Raw genomic sequence first — 21558 nt, 5'->3', positions numbered from 1 at the left:
CTTTTCTTTTTTCAATTTAATATATAATTTAAGGGCTCATCTAATTGGTAAAACACCAAAATAAGATGCACAGCAGTTTAGCAGCATCTTTGCTTAATGGCTGGATATAGATCTAGTGCTTCTAGAACTCACTGAGGGACGGGGTGGAGGGGGACTCCATTTCTAAGGTGTATGCAAGTGATCAGAAACGGTAAATTGCCCTATAAAGGGTTAAAGTTAGAAATGAACATGCATGTCATTTATTATTTGTATTCAATCTGAACCTTTACTGGGTTATTCTAACACACAACTATGTTTAGATCTAAAGCAAACTGTTGTAGCTCTGGTAGGATTTATCCTATCCGATCATTGGATCTCTGCAGCTTCAGAAATACCAGAGGGCTCTTGGCTGTTTGCTATATCAATTCAGTTCAATACTTTCCTAATCTAAGGAGAAATTAACTCTTAAACTAAGTCAAATTAAATGCAAATGTCATGTCTAATGTCCCTGAAGCAGGTTATATCAGATTAAATACATGATTACAGTAGACTATTTAAGATGAAATGTTCACAGAAAAATCCAACATTGCATGACTGAAGCTGTCACACCTCATATGTTTATTTATCTGCTCCGCAGGTGTCTTTCATGGGAGCGGAGGGAAGAAGAGACCTGGACAGACAGAGTCACTCTAAATGTCTCTGTGGAGGGAGGGATCATGGTAACATACAAATAAGAGTCTCTGATGAGGGGGGGTGGGATGCCACTGTAGTGTCACTGGTGTTGTTTTTGTTTTTCCAGACAAACGTGAAACAGGAGCAGATCATAGTGGTGAAAGAATACACACCGAAGGTAATTTGATGATGACTAACAGGAGCAGTTTTAGCTCAAATCAATGCATTAATTGGCTTTGTAGGGGTTAACCTGCAGTGCTGGGTTTGTGAGTAAATAATTAAAACTCAGTATAAATCTCTGTATATGGGTATTGTCGTATCATTAAAGATATAGTGGAGGATGTTCTTTTTCCGGGTGGATCATCAACATAAGTGGTCATCCTAATTGTCGATCTTTCTGGTGATATGTTTACGTAAGGCCGTCCTACGTGGTCGTCCCCATTTTTACTTAACGGGGGTGAGTCTGGCATGGTGGAAAAATTGCAAATCTTCTTTTGGAAAGTAAGCTTGTATGAGCGATGCAAACTGCAACTTTTAAACAGAGCGTGCATGGGCGTTCACTCTCAGTATTATTTAGATGAGCTGTGGGCTGATTGGTTGGTTTACAACGAGAAAAGCTGCAGACATAGCAACAAGCACTCACTCACTGAAACATCAAATTGTTGATATGCTAGCATTGCTATCAACAGCTTAGCGGCAGAATCATACTTGCAGCTTGCGATATTGATGGCCTTACGGTCTAAACAGCCCCTCATCTCAGCAAAAGAAGTTTAGCAAATCCTGCTTTGAACTGTCCAAGATTTGGAAAGCTGTCATCGGTAAAATGCTTAGAGAAAATGAACAGCTGAGCATTAGGGCTGGGTAAAAAAATCGATTTGGATCGATTCCTTTACATTTTTTCAAAATCCATGTCTAGGGAATGAGATTGATTAGTTTTATAGTGACGCTCGTGATGTTCACACTTAAATAAGTAGGAAAGATGCTCTCAAGATGACTTCAAGCCAGACAGCTGCAAATATAGCCAATAGGCTGATTGAAGACATTAACAAATGGGGGCTGACCAGCAAACACCCTGTAGTTGTTACAGACAACGCTGCAAATATGGTTTGTGCACGTCTGCTTGCTCGAGTGAGGCTTCACTTTTTCACTTTTCACAAACAAGTTTGCACTTATGAGTCAGTTTTGTTCACATCTCAAGTTTAAACTGTCTGATTTCCGAGGTTTGCACTTTGTGTTTAATATGACAGGAAAAAAATAAAATACATGAGTATTTTGAAGCACAGTTGAACCACTTTCATTATTGTAAAAACAGATCGAATTGAAATTAATCGATTTAGAACTGTATGAATCAAAATCGAATCAATTCAGGACTTTGGCGAAAATACCCAGCCCTACTGACCATCAAACTTTGCAGGGATCTTCTGCTATGCATAAATAATCCATGCTTGTTGAGTCTTTGGATCCTTGGAAAAACTTTGAGAATTTTCCCCGTTCTCCCTGGAGCTTGGAACACTTTCATTTACTGTATGTCAATTTCGGGGCTTGACAAAAGTACAGGCCAGAACCAAATTGAAGCCGTAATATTACGAAAATATAGTTTTATTTTATGACAACTCTAACAAGAAGCACTTTTTTCCGTAAAATGAGGAATGTCGAGCATCATGTGAAGTTCTACTTTGGCATTGGTTTGACGAATGAGGAAATCTTTTAGTGCACCAGCGTCAGATTGGGCATTAGGTCAAAGTGAACTATGGTTGCTGTTTGGTGGAGCTGGTTGACCGTCATATGATGGTCGGAGCTCAAAGCTTTCTATCTGAAATGGGTTGTGGTAAGATGAGTTCATTCTCGTCATTTTCAACTTTATTCTCATTCTCATACGTTATTCTCATATATTACGACTGTATTCTCATATATTACGACTTTACTCTCATAATATTACAACTTTATTCTCATATATTACAACTGTATTCTCATATATTACGACGTTATTCTTATATATTACGACTGTATTCTCATTTATTACGACGTTATTCTTATATATTACGAAGTTATTCTCATATATTACGACTGTATTCTCATATATTACGACGTTATTCTTATATATTACGAAGTTATTCTCATATATTACGACTGTATTCTCATATATTACGACTGTATTCTCATATATTACGACTTTATTCTCATAATATTACGACTTTATTCTCATAATNATTACGACTTTATTCTCATAATATTACGACTTTATTCTCATAATATTACGACGTTATTCTCATATATTACGACTTTATTCTCATAATATTACGACGTTATTCTGATATTACGATTTTATTCTCATAATATTACGACTTTATTCTCATGTATTACGACTTTATTCTCATAATATTACCACGTCATTCTCATATATTACGATGTTATTCTCATATATTACGACGTTATTCTCCTATATTACGACGTTATTCTCCTATATTACGACTTTATTCTCATATATTACGACGTTATTCTCATATATTACGACTTTGTTCTCATATATTACGACTTTATTCTCATAATATTACAACTTTATTCTCATAATATTACAACGTTATTCTCATGTAGTACGGCGTTATTCTCATAATATTACGACGTTATTCTCGTATATTACGACTTTATTCTCGTATATTACGACTTTATTTTCATATATTACGATTTTATTCTCATATATTACGACTTTATTCTCATATTATGACTTTATTCTCATAATATTACGACTTTATTCTCATAATATTACGACTTTATTCTCATATATTACGACGTTATTCTCATATATTACGACGTTATTCTCATATATTACGACTTTATTCTCATATATTACGACGTTATTCTCATAATATTACGACTTTATTCTCATATATTACGACGTTATTCTCATGTATTACGACTTTATTCTCATATATTACGACTTTATTCTCATATATTACGACTGAATTCTCATATTACGACTTTATTCTCATAATATTACGACGTTATTCTCATATATTATGACTTTATTCTCATAATATTACGACTTTATTCTCATAATATTAAGACTTTATTCTCATATATTACGACTTTATTCTCATAATATTAAGACTTTATTCTTTTGATATTACAATTTTATTCTTGAAGTTAAAAAAAATCTCTAGACTGACCGTTATACTCTGTTGTGCCTCTACAATTTGAGTGAAATGCAAAAAAATGTGTGCTAACAGAGATGTCAGGTTGTACTAACACTTTTTGATTAAATTAATAAAGATAATTATGATGAATCCTCTTAAAGCTAAGTCTCCTATCGGTTATAATTAATTGGATGAATTTTCTGGAATCTACGGCCTAAAACAGTTTTTCTGAGCTCTTATTACAAATACAAAGGTATCAGTCAGAAGACATTTTACAGTGTAATAGAAAGTATTAGTTTAAGGGTGTGCAAACAGCTCCTGTTTATTTTACCATAGAAACATTTTTTCTCCATTTTCAAAATAATTTCCGATCTTCTTATCTTGTAGCCATGTTTAACTTTTCCTTTTTTTCTGTTATTGTTGCAGAACTCCGCTCCCTGCGCAGACCGAGAGCCCGGTGGCAAGAGAAAGAGAGAATACACGGCCGAGGAAGGTGGTGGCGATAAGACGTCGAAAGCGAGGGGAGAAGAAAACGTTTGTCCAAATGGCGTTAAGGAGAAGGGGACGCCTGTGAGAAAAGTCAAAACTCAAGCCAAAAGCATCCAGAAGCTGTTTGCTAACGGAGAAGATGCTTCTCAGGCGAAGGCAGCAGGTGGGGGCGGGATTATTATGAGAGGATCACGTCCCCAAGAGGGACGTTTGATATGAAAGTGTTAAGTTTGTTTTTGCTGTAAGCAAAACCTGAGAATATAAAACCAGCTTTGTTTCTCTCTTCCATCTGTTCTCTCGATTTTCTTTTCCAGGTAATGAAGCCAGCGAAGCGGAGGTGGTGGTGGGAGGAACGCCTCCTCAGAACGGAGCCAGGATGAAGAGTCGGCAGGCCAAGACTCCCACCCAGACATGTATGTTTTTGTTTTATTAACAGCATAATTAGATGAGGGAAGGTTGAGTTTTTGTTGAGGTTTAAACTATTTCTGTGCTGAGTTGGCCATTTGTGGTGCAGCAGAGTAAAGCATATTGCTTCAGCAATGTTCAAACTAAATAAATGTTTACAAATCTTTGCTGATTTTTTTAAAAATGTTTCTCTCTTTAGCCTCTCTGGTGGGCCCATCAGGACGCTGGGGTCAGACTTTATGTCCCATCGATGCTCAGACGGCCATCTTAATCGGAGGTCAAGGAGCCAGGATGCAGTTCTGCAAAGACCCCATGTGGAAGCTCTGCACAGGTTTGCAGCGTTTTGGAAACGTCTCTTTGTGTTTTAGAATGTCTCTGTAGGACGTTAAGGTTTCTGTTCTGCATCAAACAGAGGATATGTCCTGGGTGCCTGCGGAGACTCTGGCGGAGGGCCCCACTCCTGAGGCCAGGATCGGCCACTCGGCCATCTTTGACCCCGACTCTAAGCGGATCTTTGTCTTCGGAGGCTCTAAGAACAAGAAGTGGTTCAATGACGTCCACATCCTGGACACCCAGAGCTGGAGGTGGACCATGGTGGAGGTGTGCCTCATGTTCATGATCCATTTAAAAGATGCATAATTGTTTCCATCTGCAGGCTTGTTTATTTTCGTTACAACTTCCTCCTTTTCTATTAAAGAAAAAATAAATAAATAAAAGGTTTCCCTCCGGTGCATTGGTCCTCACCCTGCCCTCCCCCCATCGTTTTCTTAGTGTAGCTGTTGTAGCATAAGAGAAATGCTAAGTGAGATTCATAAAAAACAGATTGATATGCTTGATATTTATGGTCTAGCGACCTAAACATGTTCAGCACCTTGGACAGAGACTTCACACTCCTATAACCTTAAAACACAACGTCAGGACCACAAATCTAGATGTATTGTATTGGAATGGTAATGCATCAGGTTAAAGAGATGTTTTGTAAATTTTTTACTAAAAAAATATCTTTAAAGTAGTTTCTTTTATTTGACCCTTCCTAACTAAAACATTGTTTGATGAGCAGACTGATGCGTCGTTTCAGCACCAAAGCATCTGCGGTAGATAATGTTTCCTGTAGTTTGTGATCTCACATTTGTCAGTCACACAATATCCATATAAAACACTTTAAAGTTCAGTTCAAGGAGATTAAAATCCACTTTCTTCTCTGCCAGGCTCAAGGAAACGTCCCCCCTCTGGCCTACCACAGCTGCAGCATGTTCCGGGGGGAGCTGTTTGTGCTGGGCGGGGTGTTTCCTCGGCCCAACCCGCAGCCCGACGGCTGCAGCGACTCTTTATACATCTTCGATCCCAACCTCTCCATCTGGTACCAGCCCATCCTCACAGGAGACAAACCGTCCCCCCGATCAGGGTATCACGCCTGCATTCAGACAGACACGCGATTAATGTCAACACCCTGCATCTGTCTATATGGGCTTTTTTTTGTTGTTGTTTTTCCTTCAGCCACTCAGCCTGCGTGATCCAGGAAAGGTACATCTACGTGTTCGGGGGCTGGGACACTCCGGTCTGCTATAACGACATGTACATGCTGGATCTGGGTGAGGCAAACAGCTGCTGGGTAACACCGACTGCCAGCTCACAGGGTCAACCTATCATGAACTAAAATGCTAAAATTCTCCATGTCACTGTGTTTTTAAGGTCTGATGGAGTTCTCCGTTGTGAAAACGTCGGGAAAGGCTCCTTCGCCTCGAAGGTACAGTTACAAAGTAATAAAAAGGGAGTACCATTAAAGCTACTATGTGTAATTTTCAGGGGCATCTAATGATCAGACTGCGGCGACATGAACCGCCCCTCACTCTGCCTCTCCCCTCCAACAATATGGAGGCTGTCACGGTACAAAAACACTTCCTCAACATCCGCTTTACCTATCTTGTCACGAGGCTTCTTTACATTAGATTGCAGCATCTAATCCATGAGTTCTACTCCATAAGTCAAGTACATTGACAGGTATACAAATTAGGAGATGACAAAGTATTGTGAATTGACCACTGGTTTAGTGAAGGGGACCACAAAGACAAGCTTTTTTTAAATCAAAATGGAAGACAGAGAAAATAATGTTGACAAAAGGATAAAGCTGCAAAGGCTCTAAAGAGGATTGGGAGTGGCTTTTATAAAAGCTGTTTTAATTTAGCCCTAGAAAGACTGTTTCGTATCCTACCTCTCTACCTCACTCTACCCTGCCTTCAGACCTCTCTCTGCCCGGCGGACTAATCGGATCTTCGCCGTTCTGCTCCGATCCTCCGCTGTTAGCCTCTAGCCATCTTTCCCAGCAGGCCTCTTAGAGCTGCCAATGTGTAAGGGCAGGAGAAAAACACAAGTCCACTCAGAAAAAACCCCAACAACCGGTGATTTTTAAATCAGTCCTCTTCATAACAACCAGGCATTAGCCAGTTGTTGCTGATGTAGGTCTAGTTTACGTACATCATTTTATAAACAGTGTTTTATTGGTCTGTGTAGGATTGCATATAGGCCAACATGCTGCTCTCCCATTTGAGCATAATGAGCTCTACTGTCACTAGTTTGTCTGCTCTGGGCGGCCGTATTACAAAGGATGTCTGCGCCACAAATGGAAACCGGCTCCTATCCATTTATAAATAACAATTTCTAAGGCAAATTAAACACAAAGATTGACACTTTCGGTTCATATTTGATAATAAATAACACGCATGTAGATTATATATACCATTTATGTCAGTAAATCCGGTACTGTACCTTTTAAGTTACAACTTTTCATCATCATCAACAGGTGTAGTCAGACGATCTGAAATTTAAAAAATACTGTGTTGGGAGGATTTTTAAACTGAGAAACGAACATGTGTGTGTTGCAGCTGGCATGGCAGCGCCGTGCTTTCAGAGAACAAGTTCCTGATCCATGGTGGCTACAACGGAAACAACGCCCTCGGCGACGCCTTCATTTTTGATATTGGTGAGCAGTGGATTTGTTACCCTGATCTGCAGAGATTTTCAACGTCTGGATTGTCATCTAAGACTCTCTAACAGCCAATCAAGATTATTACAAGCTGTGTTTAGTGACTTCAGAGTTTGGCATTTCTTATCAGTAGATTACTTTAATTCATCAGGCGCCTGAAGAAAGAATAAATTTGGGCCTTATTAAAGGAACATTTTAACTATTCTTAGGAATAAACAGCAGAAATTGGATGGTTTGATTAAACATTTCTTACAGCATACAGTCTTAAAGCAGAATGGGCAAAGAGCAGGATCTCTGCCACCAAATCACTCCTTTGACCCTTTTTGGTTTTCTTCTCAGACACCAACAGCTGGACTGAGCTGAAGCTCCCTCAGCTTTCCGTCCCCAGGGCAGGACACTCCATCATCACCATGGAAACGCCTGCTCGCCACGGTTATTCGGAAGAAAAGAGCTCAAAGAGCTCCGTCTCCAGTAGAACCCTGTTGGTGTTCGGAGGAGGAGACAACGAGGGAACTTTCTTCTCCGACCTGATCAGCATTTCTGTCGAGGAGCTGCTCGCCGCGGCGTGAGGACCACGACCTTTCAGTTCCCTGCTAGATCCATTTTTTATTTTTTTTACAGTGCTGAAAATCAATACATATTAACAAATACCTGCAGGTGAGGTGTATTTTTTATGCTAAAATCTGTTCTTTATGTCTAAATAAAAGAAATGAGTTAACATCATTTATGAGGTTTGAAAGTGCACTGGCATTGAGTTTAAACACAAAGTAAAAATGTTTTTACATATAATCTTTTTGTAAATATGTTCAATGTGTTGTGATATAAATAAACCATTTTTCTGTCTGGGTTATAATATTTAAACTACAGCATATTACAGCCAGATACTCCTCTGTTTTCTTTTCTTGGCTTTATTCTTAATAAATGAATATCTTTTATTTTTATCTGTCTTTGCCTTTTATTTTTGTTCTCCATAAACTTCATTCATTCTTAGAGGCTAATCTAAGATCTGTAACAGTTAACTACTCCAACCATGAGTAATAGCCCTGGTTGTTGATGTGGATGTTACCGCTAATCTTAGTCTTCCCTCGACCCCATTGATTGTCACCCTACTGTGAAAAGTAAGAAAAATGAAGCTCATTAGTGCCTAATGGAAAAAAAATACAACCATCAGAATTCAGATGGCAGGCAACAGGAGGAATTGGTTTTTAAGTAACTACTAGCAAGGAAGAGGTCAGAAAGAAAGAGGCAGAAGATGATTTTTTTTTTTACAAGATGGAGATTTGGTTACACTGGACAGGCATATACTCTATATAAATTAGGCAATTATACAGAAAATTTGTTCTTTTTTGTGGAAAGAATTAAACAAACCTGGGGCTGGGAGATATCAGAATGTGAGAAGATATAATTTAGAACTAATAAAGAGTCATCTACTGCCATACATATTTTTTTCCAAAGTGTAACATTTTTCCTCTTTCTTGTGGCTTTTTTAGGTTTTGGGTTCAATTCCTGGCATGGGTTTTTCTGCATGGAGTTTGCTTGTTCTCCCTGTGCATGCGTGGGTTCTCTCTGGGTACTCCAGCTTCCTCCCACAGTCCAAAAACATGACTGCATGACTGCAGGGGCGGAGCTAGATGGGGGGCCAGGGGTGGCCATGGCCACCCTTAACCAATCATTGGCCACCCCTACCATTTATTTCCCTCTAATACAGACGTTGGCACCAGTGATACTCGAAACACTGTGGTTAATTATACTCATCAATATACTAACATTAAAGATGATAAACACAGAATTCATGCTCTTTTTAGAACTAGATTTTTAGTTATATGGGGTAAAGAGAAAATTATGTCTCTGCAAGTAATCTGGGAGTCTTCAGTGAAATTATAGATAGATAAATATTTTATTAAAAATGTATTAAATAATCAATTCATGTAGATATTAGTACATCTAAATATCAATTTTATGCAAAAGGATTATTAATAAAAGGATGTAAATTATGTCAATGGAAAAGATTTTCACCCCAGAACTCGAAACTAAAAGAATTTTATCCACTATACCTTTAATTTAGATGCCATGGTTGTTTAAATGTATGTGTCAATTTGTTAGCAAAGGCTGTAGGAAAGTATAGTAAGTCTTTATTTTGAAAATATGACCCTGAGGTTCTGCTGCTGATCCACTTTCGGCCACCCCTCAGTGTACACTGGTTATTGCCTGGCAACCCTGGCCAAAAATTTCCTGGCTACGCCTCTGCATGACTGTTGGGTTAATTGGCTGCTCTAAATTCTCCTTAACTGTGAGTGTGAATGGTTGTTTGTCCTGTATTTCTCTGTAATAGAGTAGCGACCTGTACAGGGTGTACCCCAACTCTCAGCTGGATGGATGTAAAGTTATTTATTTATTTTTTTTGTCTTAAGAAAACAAATATCGTATATATAATATATTATATAACGTAATATAGGATAAATAAATACATAAACTCGAACAGACAATCTAAGCTGCCTTCCATACCACTAGGTGGTGGTAATGGATGCCTCCGGTTTATTCCAAAAAGCCCAACGAAGAAGAAGGAGGGAAAAGAAGAAGAAGGATCCTTCCTGTAGCCGCGAGCTTCATGCTAGCGATTATTTTGCTTAGAATTAAGATTTTTTTTTTTACTTTTACATGTATGTAGTGAGCCTTGTTGTTTTAGTAGGGTAGTTCCCTCTTATTTATTGTTAGCTTAGTCGCTGTTAGCATACGCCATTGTTTTGTGCATCAGTAGTTAGTAGTGTTCTACGTTCATCTGGTAGCATGGGCAGAAAGTGCAGTGTGCTGGGCTGCATTAGCTCTGTAGGCTTGCACATCTTTCCTCAGGACTTTAAAATTAGGCAACAGTGGTTGCGCTTAATCGGCCTGGAGGATGACAGTGAACTCCCGCCCGGCGCTGGTGTCTGTAAACTACATTTTGCCCGCGATTCCTTCGCCAACTTGATGGAGTTTGAGATGGGCTTTGCTAAGAGGCTAATATTAAAGCCTGAGGGAATCCCCACCCTTGCTCTGCCTGTAGTGAGACAAAAGCCACACAGACAAGTGTCAAAGCTGCCGACACTGCTGCCCCGCCCACAAGGAGATAACAGACCTGAGGTCAGAGAGCAGACTAATGACAGAAGCAGCAATGATATATATAGCAATATTTGTGTGTGTGTGTATGTTTATGTGTGTGTGTGGTGTGTCTGTTTATATATATATATATATGTGTATGTATGTATGTTTCTATATATGTGTGTATGTATATATATATATATATATATATATATATATATATATATATATATATATATTTATATATATATATATAATGTGTATGAACATAATGTATATATATACAAATATAAGAATGAACGCCGGATTTGTTTGCTTAATTACAACATCAATCAATTCTGTCTGGGTAAAAATGTCCACAACTGCATTTTGGTTATTTATTCTCCAGGTGCACAGTATAGATATTTTAAAAACACTTTACAGTACAGTATTTTATTTGTTTGCTGTCTATGAGTGAGAGGCAGGGTACACCCTGGACAGATCACCAGTCCATTGCAGGACAACACAGACAAACCACCATTCCCAGAAGCCTAAGGAGAATTTAGAGAAGCCAATTAACCTAACAGTCATATTTTTGGACTGTGGGAGGAAACAGGAAACAGAGAACCAACACATGCTCAGGGAGAACATGCAAACTCCATGCAGAAAGAGCCAGGCCAGGAATCGCACCCAGATCCTCTTGCTGCAAGGCGGCAGTGCTACCCACTGCGTCACTGAGCATGTCTATTTAGTACAAGTTATTTTGATCACGAACATCATGTTCATATTCCCCTCTTGTTCATAATATACATTGCTAACGTCCTACACCATCATTAAGCCAAGTCTGTTTGCGTGCCAGCTTAATTTTTTTTTTCTTCAGAAATCAGAAATACACGAGAATATGTCACAAAAAATAATCTTGGTAGTAAATTGTACGTCTTATTATTTAATATTTATTTTTCCAGTCAAGAGCGACCAGAGAAATCGGCTGTCAGACAGATCACATCCTCACCAAACATGAATTCGTCCAGGCCAACTTGAAGCCTATTAGGAGAAGCAAAGGTAATTTCTTAGATTTTTCAAATCAGTTTTGACGTTTACTCTTCTAATTGTTTTAACTGTTTATGCTATTTAAAGGTATAGTGGAGGATGTTCTTTTTCCGGGTGGATCATCTAAATAAGTGGTTCCTCCTAATAGTCAATCTCTCTGGTGATGTGTTTACGTAAGGCCGTCCTACACGCTCACCCATATTTGCACTTACAGGTGGTGAGTCCGACATCGTGAAGAAATTTTGAACCTTCTGGAAAATAAGCTTGTATGAGTGATGCAAACAGCAACTTTTAAACAGAGCGTGCATGAGGAGAAACGGGCTCTCACACGCATTTAATAGGCGTTCCCTCTCAGGTGCGGGTACAGGGTTGTGCATGTGTATTTTTCTTTTAAAGTGTAGAAAAATGTGCAAAAATCCTCCACTATACTTTTCACCTCTGATATATATTTAGATTTTAGTGTTAATTCAAATTATTGCTGATCTAAACATGCTTTCTTGTGTTTTAATGGACACAGCCACCCAAGCGCGAGCCTTTAACCGGAGCGTGGCTTGTGAAACTGAGACTTTGATGGAAGCCCGTCTTCATCAAGTGGCCTTTATGACTCAAAAGAGAAAAAGGTGTGAGATGTCAGCCTCTGACCCCAACTTAAATGTAAATGCCACTTCAAGCTCTGTGAACTCTACAAGGTAAATACATATAAATGCAGTGTCCTTAGATTAGCATTTTTGTCTGGTTAGTAATGCCTTTTGTTCTGTATAGCTCGCCCTGTGAAGTTCCTCCACACAAAAAGAAAAAGTATGTCGTTCACGAGGATCAGTTGCTCGGACTTTTTCAAATCTGTCCTGCGTGCACCAATCGCTGTACTGTGGACACCACCACCACTGGCTCACTGCTTCGTGTCACACAGCAATGTCCCGGGTGCGACTACTTCAACCAGTGGTTCAGTCAGCCTACAGTGGACAGCGCCCCATCATGAAATCTTCATCTCCGTTCGGCTGTCTTTTTCAACTGATCGCCACCTTCTCAGATCTCCAAGGTAGAGCAATGATAATTTGTGTTTGGATGTTCTTGTTGACTGGTGAAATTAGTTTTCATACAGTAGTTCCTGGGAGCCTTCAACATGCAGTTACTGTCTGGTCAGTGCTTTTAAAGACATCAGGCTAACCCCCAGACTCCACATCATCTGTAACCGCTCCGCCCTGCTCACGTACGTCATGTGGAGCAGTTGCGCAGTCATGTTAATCAATGAGAACTCTTCCATATGCAAAGCTACTCCTCCGCACATCACCTTCCAAAATATGTCAAAATACAGAGCTGAGCTGTTTTTTTATCCGTTGGAAGCCAGCCAGGTAAAGATCCACCATTGTAATCGCACCAAACAGAAAAAAGAATGTTGAGAAGATCCGGTTTGTCAAAAATAGTTCAGTAACTACAAATTAGAGCATAATACTAATATATTCCCAAAAACTAAGACCGTTTAATTGATGCAAACTATTAGCACTTCAACATACCAGGAAGCAGATTTCTCATCTAATTATCCCAGGGTTCCTGCAGATCCTTAAAAAGTCTTAAAAGTCATTGAATTCTTCAACATAAAATCAAGGCCTTAATTGGTATTAAAATGTCTTCAATCAGTCTTTCACAGGTCTTAAAATTATTACTGCATCATAAATAGGATTTTATTTTTGTAATCCATATCAAACTAAAAAAAATGACAATATTTGGGTAAATTTGTCACTACCAGGTTTTTCTTGTGTTTATTGTAAAGTTTTTAAAAGTCTTAAAAAGTCTTTAATTTAACTTGCCTTATGCTGTAGAAACCCTGTATCCCTATTACAAAGATCCACAACGAAAACAAAATGTTTTGGGCAGATTTATGCTGATGTTGAGTTTTAATTATGTCATATTGAATTTAGGGTTCATTACCACATGTTTTTCTTCTATGAATTAGATAATAATATTGCGCATGCTCTCCTCGAGTCCCAGGGAAGTCGGAGCGGAGTAAGACGAGAGGAACCAAGGAGGCTTTGCTTTGCACAGACGGTCTGGAACGGAGCGGGCCGGAGTGGTTACTTAATTAGGTTCATTAGCTCAGGAGGCTGAAGCAGATACACATGGAGAAAATTGTTTCATTAAATGTTTTACTAAATGAGGGTTAACAATAGCTTTTTCAGCATGTGCACACATTCAGAAAGAAAACAAACTACAGTACAATTTCCCCTTTCAAAACTCATACTTGCATATTAAATCCTGCCTGAAATGGAAAATGTAAAGTGCACCATGTTTTATCAGTCAGTATTTCATTGCTAGTAGGCAAAAATAAAGCCAGTAAACCGACTAAGGTGAAGTCTTTGATGATCCTCTTTAATAAAACAAGAATGATAGACGTCTTCGTTGCTCAAAAGATACACAAAAAAAAAAATCTAGAAAAGGATTATATTGTTTATTTTCCTTTGAAACCGGAAAAGTCCGAAAGCCTTTTAGAGTTCTAATCTACAATGATTTACATATTCAATTTCTACAGAGATGGGACTGATTTACTTGTTCATAAGATGTTGTACTATTAGATCATTGTAAAGCAAGTTAAAAAAAAACAAAAAAAACAACAGAGTGCAATGAGTTCTTGACATCCAGGTAGACCCGGTAATACATTTTTCAAGGAATGAATCCATATTTAATTTGGAATCACACAGTAAAATTCAGAGTTTTGTTCTTATTTTTTCAGAGTAATGAAGGTGGAAACAGGATCCATATGGAGGAGGGATTTTTGTGCAGCCTGAGCTTCCTTGGAGAGAGCGATGTGAAGCTGCAGACCATCATCACCGACGGACACACCACGGTGTAAAAGCTTTTAAGGAGGAGAATAATAAAATTGCTCACTATTCCAACCCCTGCCACACACCAAGGGATATGCATTTTGGTAAATGCTGTGTAGTACAATACTTTTACCAATATGGTTTATGTTTTCAAGCATTTCAACACATCTTTGTGTCCTGGAGAATTCTACTGAAACACCCAAATTCACAGCCGTCTCTTTATTAATGTTGCATCACATGATGGTGATTTGTAATTCATATTTCTCGTTCATCCACAGTCTTAACAAAGGGAAGCAATGCATCTTCACAAATTCAACAAACAACGACTGAAGTTATTCAACCATCCAGAAGAGGAAAAGAGCCTGTGTATTTACTGTGTTCTATAGAACTCTGTGGATGATATGGCAGACCTCATTTCTATATTCAGAATGTGGTGCTTTCATTGTCTCCCCTTAATTTAATAAGACACACCAGTGATGGCTACCTACTGGTATAGGTTTGAAATGAATTATAATTAAACACTTGATCTTCATGATTTGGATTTTTTTTTTTTTTTTTACATTTCTCTTTTTTCTACAAAGTATTTAATGAGAGTTTCTACATATAAAAAAGAGCCATTACTTAGTAAAACATTTAGAATATGATACTTTTCACTCATTACAATTAAAGATGTGGAGAATCACTGAAAAAGAAATGCAACTATTTAAAATGTAATACTTATATAATCAATAATCCAATTTGACAAGCGCTTTGTAATTCCACATTTTGAATTATTAAAAGAGGAATTGTAAAGTGTATTTATTAAATGATAAATCATAAATACCTTTATCAAACATTTGAAAGGGTAATTCCTGTTTCTATTTCCATTTTATTACATTTTTCAAATCCTTTGTGCAGTTGCATTTATTTTTACCCTCTCCATATATCATTTGTGTTGCCCTTCTGGTTCCTCTGCAAATTATTAAGTTTCCCCATACTCGATAAAAATTCAAATATAATAAGCTCTCATTGGTTAGACGACCAGCCTTGGATCACAACATGGTGGCTATCATTGAAACCTTTTTCTAAAAGAAAAATGCAAGGAGATAGGGAAATTGGAAATCAAGTTTTTAAAAGTTTGATAAAGAAAGGTATTTATCAGATCTATGCATTAAGGATTTAAAAATTGCATTTAGAAATATGTTTTTTAAAATTCATTTTTGAAATGCAGTATTTAAAAAAGGAATAATAAATACTATTTACAACTAATTGTTAAAGATTTTATTTAAAAAGCACAATAAAAAACATTAGATTTTTTCATTTTTTTCATTGACTCTCCTGGTGTTCCATAGTTAAAATTTTTAAAAAATCCAGTATAATGCAGTCAAGTTTAGGGTAGAATGTGACACATTTCAAAACTTCATATATTTATTAAAACATAGAATTTTATCTTTTCTCCTCTGAAATATATAAATATAACCCTAACTACATAAAACTGAAAGATGCTCATTTTTTATGATCAATCTATCAAACAAACAAAAAAAAAAACTCAAAATGTGTTTTGTTAACATTATTTGAAGCCAAATTAATATTTTCCTGACAGACTGAGTGGGACATGTCTCACTGATTCACTGCACGGACAAGTAACTAAACAGCAGGAGGTTCACAACAGCTGAATTTTCTTTGCTCTACTGCTTATGAATCCCATTTGGAACAGTGTGAGGATACATTTCCATCTGATTATTATCACTCTGCTAAGTTCCAGACAGCATCATTTTGAAATGTATCAAAAAGCAGATGATGTGTGGAGGTTGTCAGGATGGGAAGAAAATGTTAGCAAGTGTAGACATCTTTAAAAATGACTGAGCAGCTTCAGTCTAGCCTCACTTTGGCAGCATATGGTAGATTGGGATGAAGGGAAGTGGCAATAGCAGCCCACCCAAGGGGATGGGTTAAATGCAGAGAGCAAATTCCGTTGCTCTGTACTTGTGACACTGAGTAGTCAGGGGTTTTGTTTTACTGTAATAGTTGTCAAGTGAAACTTGAAATAGATGCATAGACAGACATTGTTTTATATTTCAGCACCCTGCAGATGGCGTCATTTTATCATATTTTCCTTTATAAATATGCTCTCACTTGAAAACTGTTGAAAAATATGGCACATCTTGCACCAAAAATCCTAGTTTGTCTTATAATACAGACTTTTCAAAAATGCTTTAATGTTAAAGCTATTTTTGTATCCTCCAACCATATGTGGAAGGTGACTCCCCCCTTGCTTCACCGGGAAATCCTGCCAGTTGGATTCCCTCCCAGTCGTTATGAACCAGTCTCTCAGAGCGCTTCATTTCCTGAATTCTTCTTTTATTTTCTGCCTGTTACATCCTCTTATTGTGTGACTATTTGCGACTCTGCAGATCTCCCAGCTGACAGATCATACATCCTTTTTCTTTTCAGGGGAGGCCATTTTATCCCAGACAACCTTCTGTTGTTGCTTGGTAACTTCAACTTATCTCAGGGTGCTTTTCAAAACTACACACAGAGAAATAAAGGGGAATTTAAACTTTATTATTAGTGCAGCATAGGGCTCATATATCCTATTTACTGAACTGGACTTTAATGGAATGTTTTTAAATGAGCAGCTATGAATAAAATGCTAAGCCATGCCCGGGGTGTACGTTAATCAGAAACATGAATTCAGTTTCTGAACATAAAAATCCCTAATATTATTAGAGACTACTCCAGTATAATTTTATTGATTAATTTTATCATCTCTAAGCTAGTAATTTTTTTTTGCAGATTGTTCATCTTTGTTCCTTAATCATCTGTGTAAAACAAATGCCATGCAAATGAATGATGCTACATAGTTAGCATAATGCAACTTGTAGCAGAAGATAGAAAATAGTCATTTAAATCTTTAATATTTCAAAATTGTGTTCTTAGTTTGTTTTCTTTAATGTGAAAAGATTGTGTGGAAAAAAAAAGTATGGACTTATTGTGTTACCGTATTAAGATTTCATGAACTAATTATGTCTTTGCTTACTTGTTTTGAGCAGGCTAGCATTAGCATTAGCATTGGTAGTGTGCAGGCCACAAGTTTAAAAAATAGGTTTTAAAGTACTTCCAAGAACCATATTTTTGGATTATTTATGATTCTTTTCACATATTTCTTAGTACGTGTCACTCACCTAGGCAGATAAATATTGTAGTGAGTGTTTTCAGTAAATTTTGATATTGATGTTACTGAGAAAGCGCTAGCATTATATTGAGGGAAATCCCCAGCAACAATGACACATATTTTCCTCCAGTATTTGTGAAATATACTAAACTAAAGCTATAGCACCCATGTTAAGAGACACATGAAATGTACTTTACTCCAATGAAATTTGAGCATTTTTGTTCCCATTTATGTACAAGCATTAGCTTAGCAGCACAGCAAGCCAACACATGAAGTCGAGTGTGAAGTGAGCCATAGCTCCTGTTTGTTTTTGTTTAAAGGTTTTCAGGTTGTTTGCTGTGGACTATTTGAAAAGATAATTTGCCTTTCAAATTTGTAATTAGTTAACCTCCTAAAGGTAGTTCTTCCTACAATATGTTGTTAGTGAAGTGGGAATCCATTGACTAAGAGGACCATACTGTAGTTATTTATTTCAAGTCAATTCAGTTTATTTATATAGAGCCAATTCACAACTCATGTCATCTAAAGGCGCTTTGCAATTTAACCATATCATACAGTCAAATTCATTTGAAGTTTTCTGTCTAAGGAAAACCAGTTGATTGCATTGACTCATTGACTCAAAGGCAATCCCTCAAGCATGCTTGTAGCCACAGTGGAGAGGAAAAGCTCCCTTTAACAGAAAGAAACCTCCAGTAGAACCAGGCTCAGTGTGAACGGCCATCTGCCGAGGCCGACTGGGGTTCAAGGAGACAGAAGCAGACATAGAAAAAGAAGCAGAGATACAAAAAGCAATTGTCAATCAGCTCCACAGGCCGCCCGTCCAGGAAACACACAACCAGAAAGACGAGCTCAGAGCCAGCTCCCATGTCAGAGGATGAAAGAGAGCACATCCAGCCATTCACGGTCAGAGAAACAGGACTACACTGAAAAACAGACCAAGTTCGAACACCTATAAACAAAGGTGTTGATGGCAGCAGCACAGCTGATAGTTCTGTCCAAGGTGGTGTCACAGACAAACCGGAAGAGACCAGCTGAAGCTAGAAAAAGCAGAGATATCTGGAAAGTATTATTCTATGTAGTATGTGAATCAGACAGGATTCACTTTGTAATGGATGTAGCTTAGGAACTGTGTGGTTTTTTTCTATCTTAGAAGTATTTAAACATATAATGAGTGGTATATTGCTTTACATAATACACTCCCTGAGAATCAATCTTTAAAATAAGTGATTCATTGACCACCAATCAGCTGACCATGGTAATAACCTGGTGAAGCTGAGAAAACCGAAACAAAGATTGAATCTTAGAAATACTGAAGGAAACAAACTGGTCTCCTGCAAAACTATGAAGATTTGCAAACAGAAAAATATGTTATTATTTTTCCAGTTACAACCCTGGAAGGTTAAGTAAACATTTGTGTTCTGTTTTCCAGGGGTTCATTCTATATAGAGCCACTCTTTTCTGCAACTTCCGCTGCAAGTTTACATCGTGCAAAGCTTTGCAGTAAAATGATGAGTTTGATCCACTATGCTTTACTAAATAACTTAAGCTCAGTAGAGACTGATTAATGGGTTATGTTAACTGGCAATCCTTGCAACAGATTCTCAGTTTGATTCTGGTCTTATATTTGTATTGGACAACCCAACCTCTTTTAACTTCTAAGAGAAAAAATGCATTTCTATGAAACTGACTTGGGTTAATGTTCGACTGGAAGGTAATCCTCTGCATCAGCCTCAAACATTACTTTCAGGATTTTCCTGTATTTCAGTTCAATTCAAAAATACTTTTTTGATCCCAAAGGGAAATTAAATGTTGTTATGACTCTCGGTTTGTTTGTTTTTTGTTTGTTTTTTTAGGTCCATTCATCTTCAGCATTTTTTTTTCAAACTTTTCTATCTAAGCCACAATACCGCGTTTTGCATTTATATGATCAAAACTCTTTGTTAAAATGTTTATTGTGTACCCTTTGACCCAGATAGCCTTAATGGTAAAGTTGCATTGTTCCACAAACTGTTGTTCACTTGTGTAATATTGAGGTTTGTTTGTTAAAACAAAGACAAACTAAAGGTATGTATTTTTTTCATAAGGAGGAGTTAATGGGGAAAACTATGTTTAATGTATAAGGTCAAAAACAAGTATGTAACTTTTCAAATATCTGACTTCTCTTTTGCCCCCCATATAGTTAGAACCTTTTTGTTGACATGTTAGTACTGTTTGTATTGGTTTTAAAGCCATCAATTAATTACAAAAAAAGATTCTGTCAATATTCAATCATTTTTATCAAAAGGGAAATAGATTGTTTAAGCTAACCCAATGAATTGATGACATCAAATGGGATTTTTATCGAATTATTTTGATAACTAATATAATATTAAATCAAGATTAAATTTTATTTCAACTGTAAACCATTCTTCTTGCCTCTGGAAACACTAAAACAATCACCTGCATGTATAACAATGATGACAAACGTATTGTTTTATGACTTGAATGCATATAGCCTTCTTTGTTAATCTTTTAAACTTCATGCTTTTAAATAATTTCCAAAATTATGGATGAGTCTAAAATAAAAAGTTGTTTATCTCACATTGCTTTTTAAAATCTAAATTAATTCATACCAGCACCTGCTGTTTTTTCCTCCCTGAAGGACATATAATATTTTTAAAAAAGTGCTTGTACTCACTGATCCAACACAGTTGGCCAAATCCTTTTCATGAATATATGGGGGAAAAAACTTCCCCTGCATATATTTATTCTTCACTTTTTTTCCACAATAGACATCAGTTAAGGTTTGTGTATCAAAACTTAGATTTTAATCTATAGATTTTAAATCAACTAATGTATATGCATGTACTTTACACTTCATTAAAAAAAACCCTAAAAGTTAAAGAAAAACAACATTAAAAAACTAATGTTTAAAGAATTTCATAACATTCTTGTGTAGAGAGGATTTTAGAGTATTTTAAAGAAAATGGTTGAGAGACAAAATTGCACATGCTAATGTGTAGATGTGGGGAGGAATAAAAAAGAAAAAACCAAGGGATGATCAAATTAAATCACAAAAAAACTTTGCAGCCAGTGCTAATATTCTTATACCGATTAAGAAACGCACTGATTTAACTACCAAACCATGAGGTGACTATGAACAGCCCATGCATGCTTTTAAAATAAATAAATAAATAACTGCAACAGGTTAAGATAATTTACTTTAAATAACAAAAAATTTAAATATGCTGATTTTAGGTTTAAAATTAATCATACATAACTAATTTTTGCAGATAAAATAATAAAAACCTCATAAATCTGGCAACAAAAACAATACATGACTCATTTCACATCAAGATAGGCACCAGATTCTAAAAAGCTTGTATGCTCTGACTATAGATGGAGCTGTTTCGTCTGTACATCATTTGCCTTTTTTAAATACCACATAAAAATAATTGAACTTGAAGAAAAACACATATTTAAAAGATGTATCATAATAGTGCATTAGTTTATTATAATGTGCTCCACATATCAAACCCCTTATGTTATTTTTAGCGCAAGTGACAGTATTTATTTTTAATATCATATATGCCAAAATAAAATTAACCCAACTTTAAGTTTAGCCTATTATGGATTAATATGGGAAAAATTAATAATTCTGACTTTGATCTAAGAATTCTGACTTTAATCTCAGAATTTTGGATCTTAATCTAGATGGGCACCATGAAGAAAGAGAAGTGGGAGCACTCAGCTTCACTGACAAAGATGTGAGTTGTTTGAGAGGGCCAGTAACACAGTGATAGAAAATGACGGAATGATGCTATTAATTAATGGAAG

General features: G+C 36.8%; 2 protein-coding genes across 2 annotated transcripts in view; both read left to right on the top strand.

Moving 5' to 3' along the window:
- The window catches only part of LOC107098303 (tip elongation aberrant protein 3-like), a 9704-nt gene extending 1333 nt beyond the window's left edge, over positions 1 to 8371 (top strand). The window contains exons 3-13 of the mRNA XM_015395902.1: positions 617 to 698; positions 779 to 829; positions 4212 to 4437; positions 4589 to 4687; positions 4879 to 5010; positions 5092 to 5279; positions 5888 to 6084; positions 6177 to 6271; positions 6372 to 6426; positions 7562 to 7659; positions 8002 to 8371. Of these exons, the coding sequence (XP_015251388.1) occupies positions 617 to 698; positions 779 to 829; positions 4212 to 4437; positions 4589 to 4687; positions 4879 to 5010; positions 5092 to 5279; positions 5888 to 6084; positions 6177 to 6271; positions 6372 to 6426; positions 7562 to 7659; positions 8002 to 8231 (1453 nt within the window). The 3' untranslated portion in view covers positions 8232 to 8371. The remainder of the gene's footprint in view (positions 1 to 616; positions 699 to 778; positions 830 to 4211; positions 4438 to 4588; positions 4688 to 4878; positions 5011 to 5091; positions 5280 to 5887; positions 6085 to 6176; positions 6272 to 6371; positions 6427 to 7561; positions 7660 to 8001) is intronic.
- Positions 8372 to 10234: 1863 nt separating this feature from the next.
- LOC107098306 lies at positions 10235 to 15020 on the top strand. The gene is made up of 6 exons (XM_015395905.1): positions 10235 to 10782; positions 11685 to 11781; positions 12287 to 12458; positions 12532 to 12808; positions 14498 to 14692; positions 14867 to 15020. Exons 1-4 carry the CDS (start codon positions 10450 to 10452, stop codon positions 12746 to 12748), a joined length of 819 nt encoding a protein of 272 aa, XP_015251391.1. The 5' UTR covers positions 10235 to 10449; the 3' UTR covers positions 12749 to 12808; positions 14498 to 14692; positions 14867 to 15020.
- Positions 15021 to 21558: the final 6538 nt, after the last annotated feature.

The sequence above is a fragment of the Cyprinodon variegatus genome, unplaced genomic scaffold (assembly GCF_000732505.1).
Source record: "Cyprinodon variegatus isolate N-32 unplaced genomic scaffold, C_variegatus-1.0 Scaffold767, whole genome shotgun sequence".
Classification (NCBI taxonomy): domain Eukaryota; kingdom Metazoa; phylum Chordata; class Actinopteri; order Cyprinodontiformes; family Cyprinodontidae; genus Cyprinodon; species Cyprinodon variegatus.
This window is presented reverse-complemented; position numbering and strand designations above follow the sequence as displayed.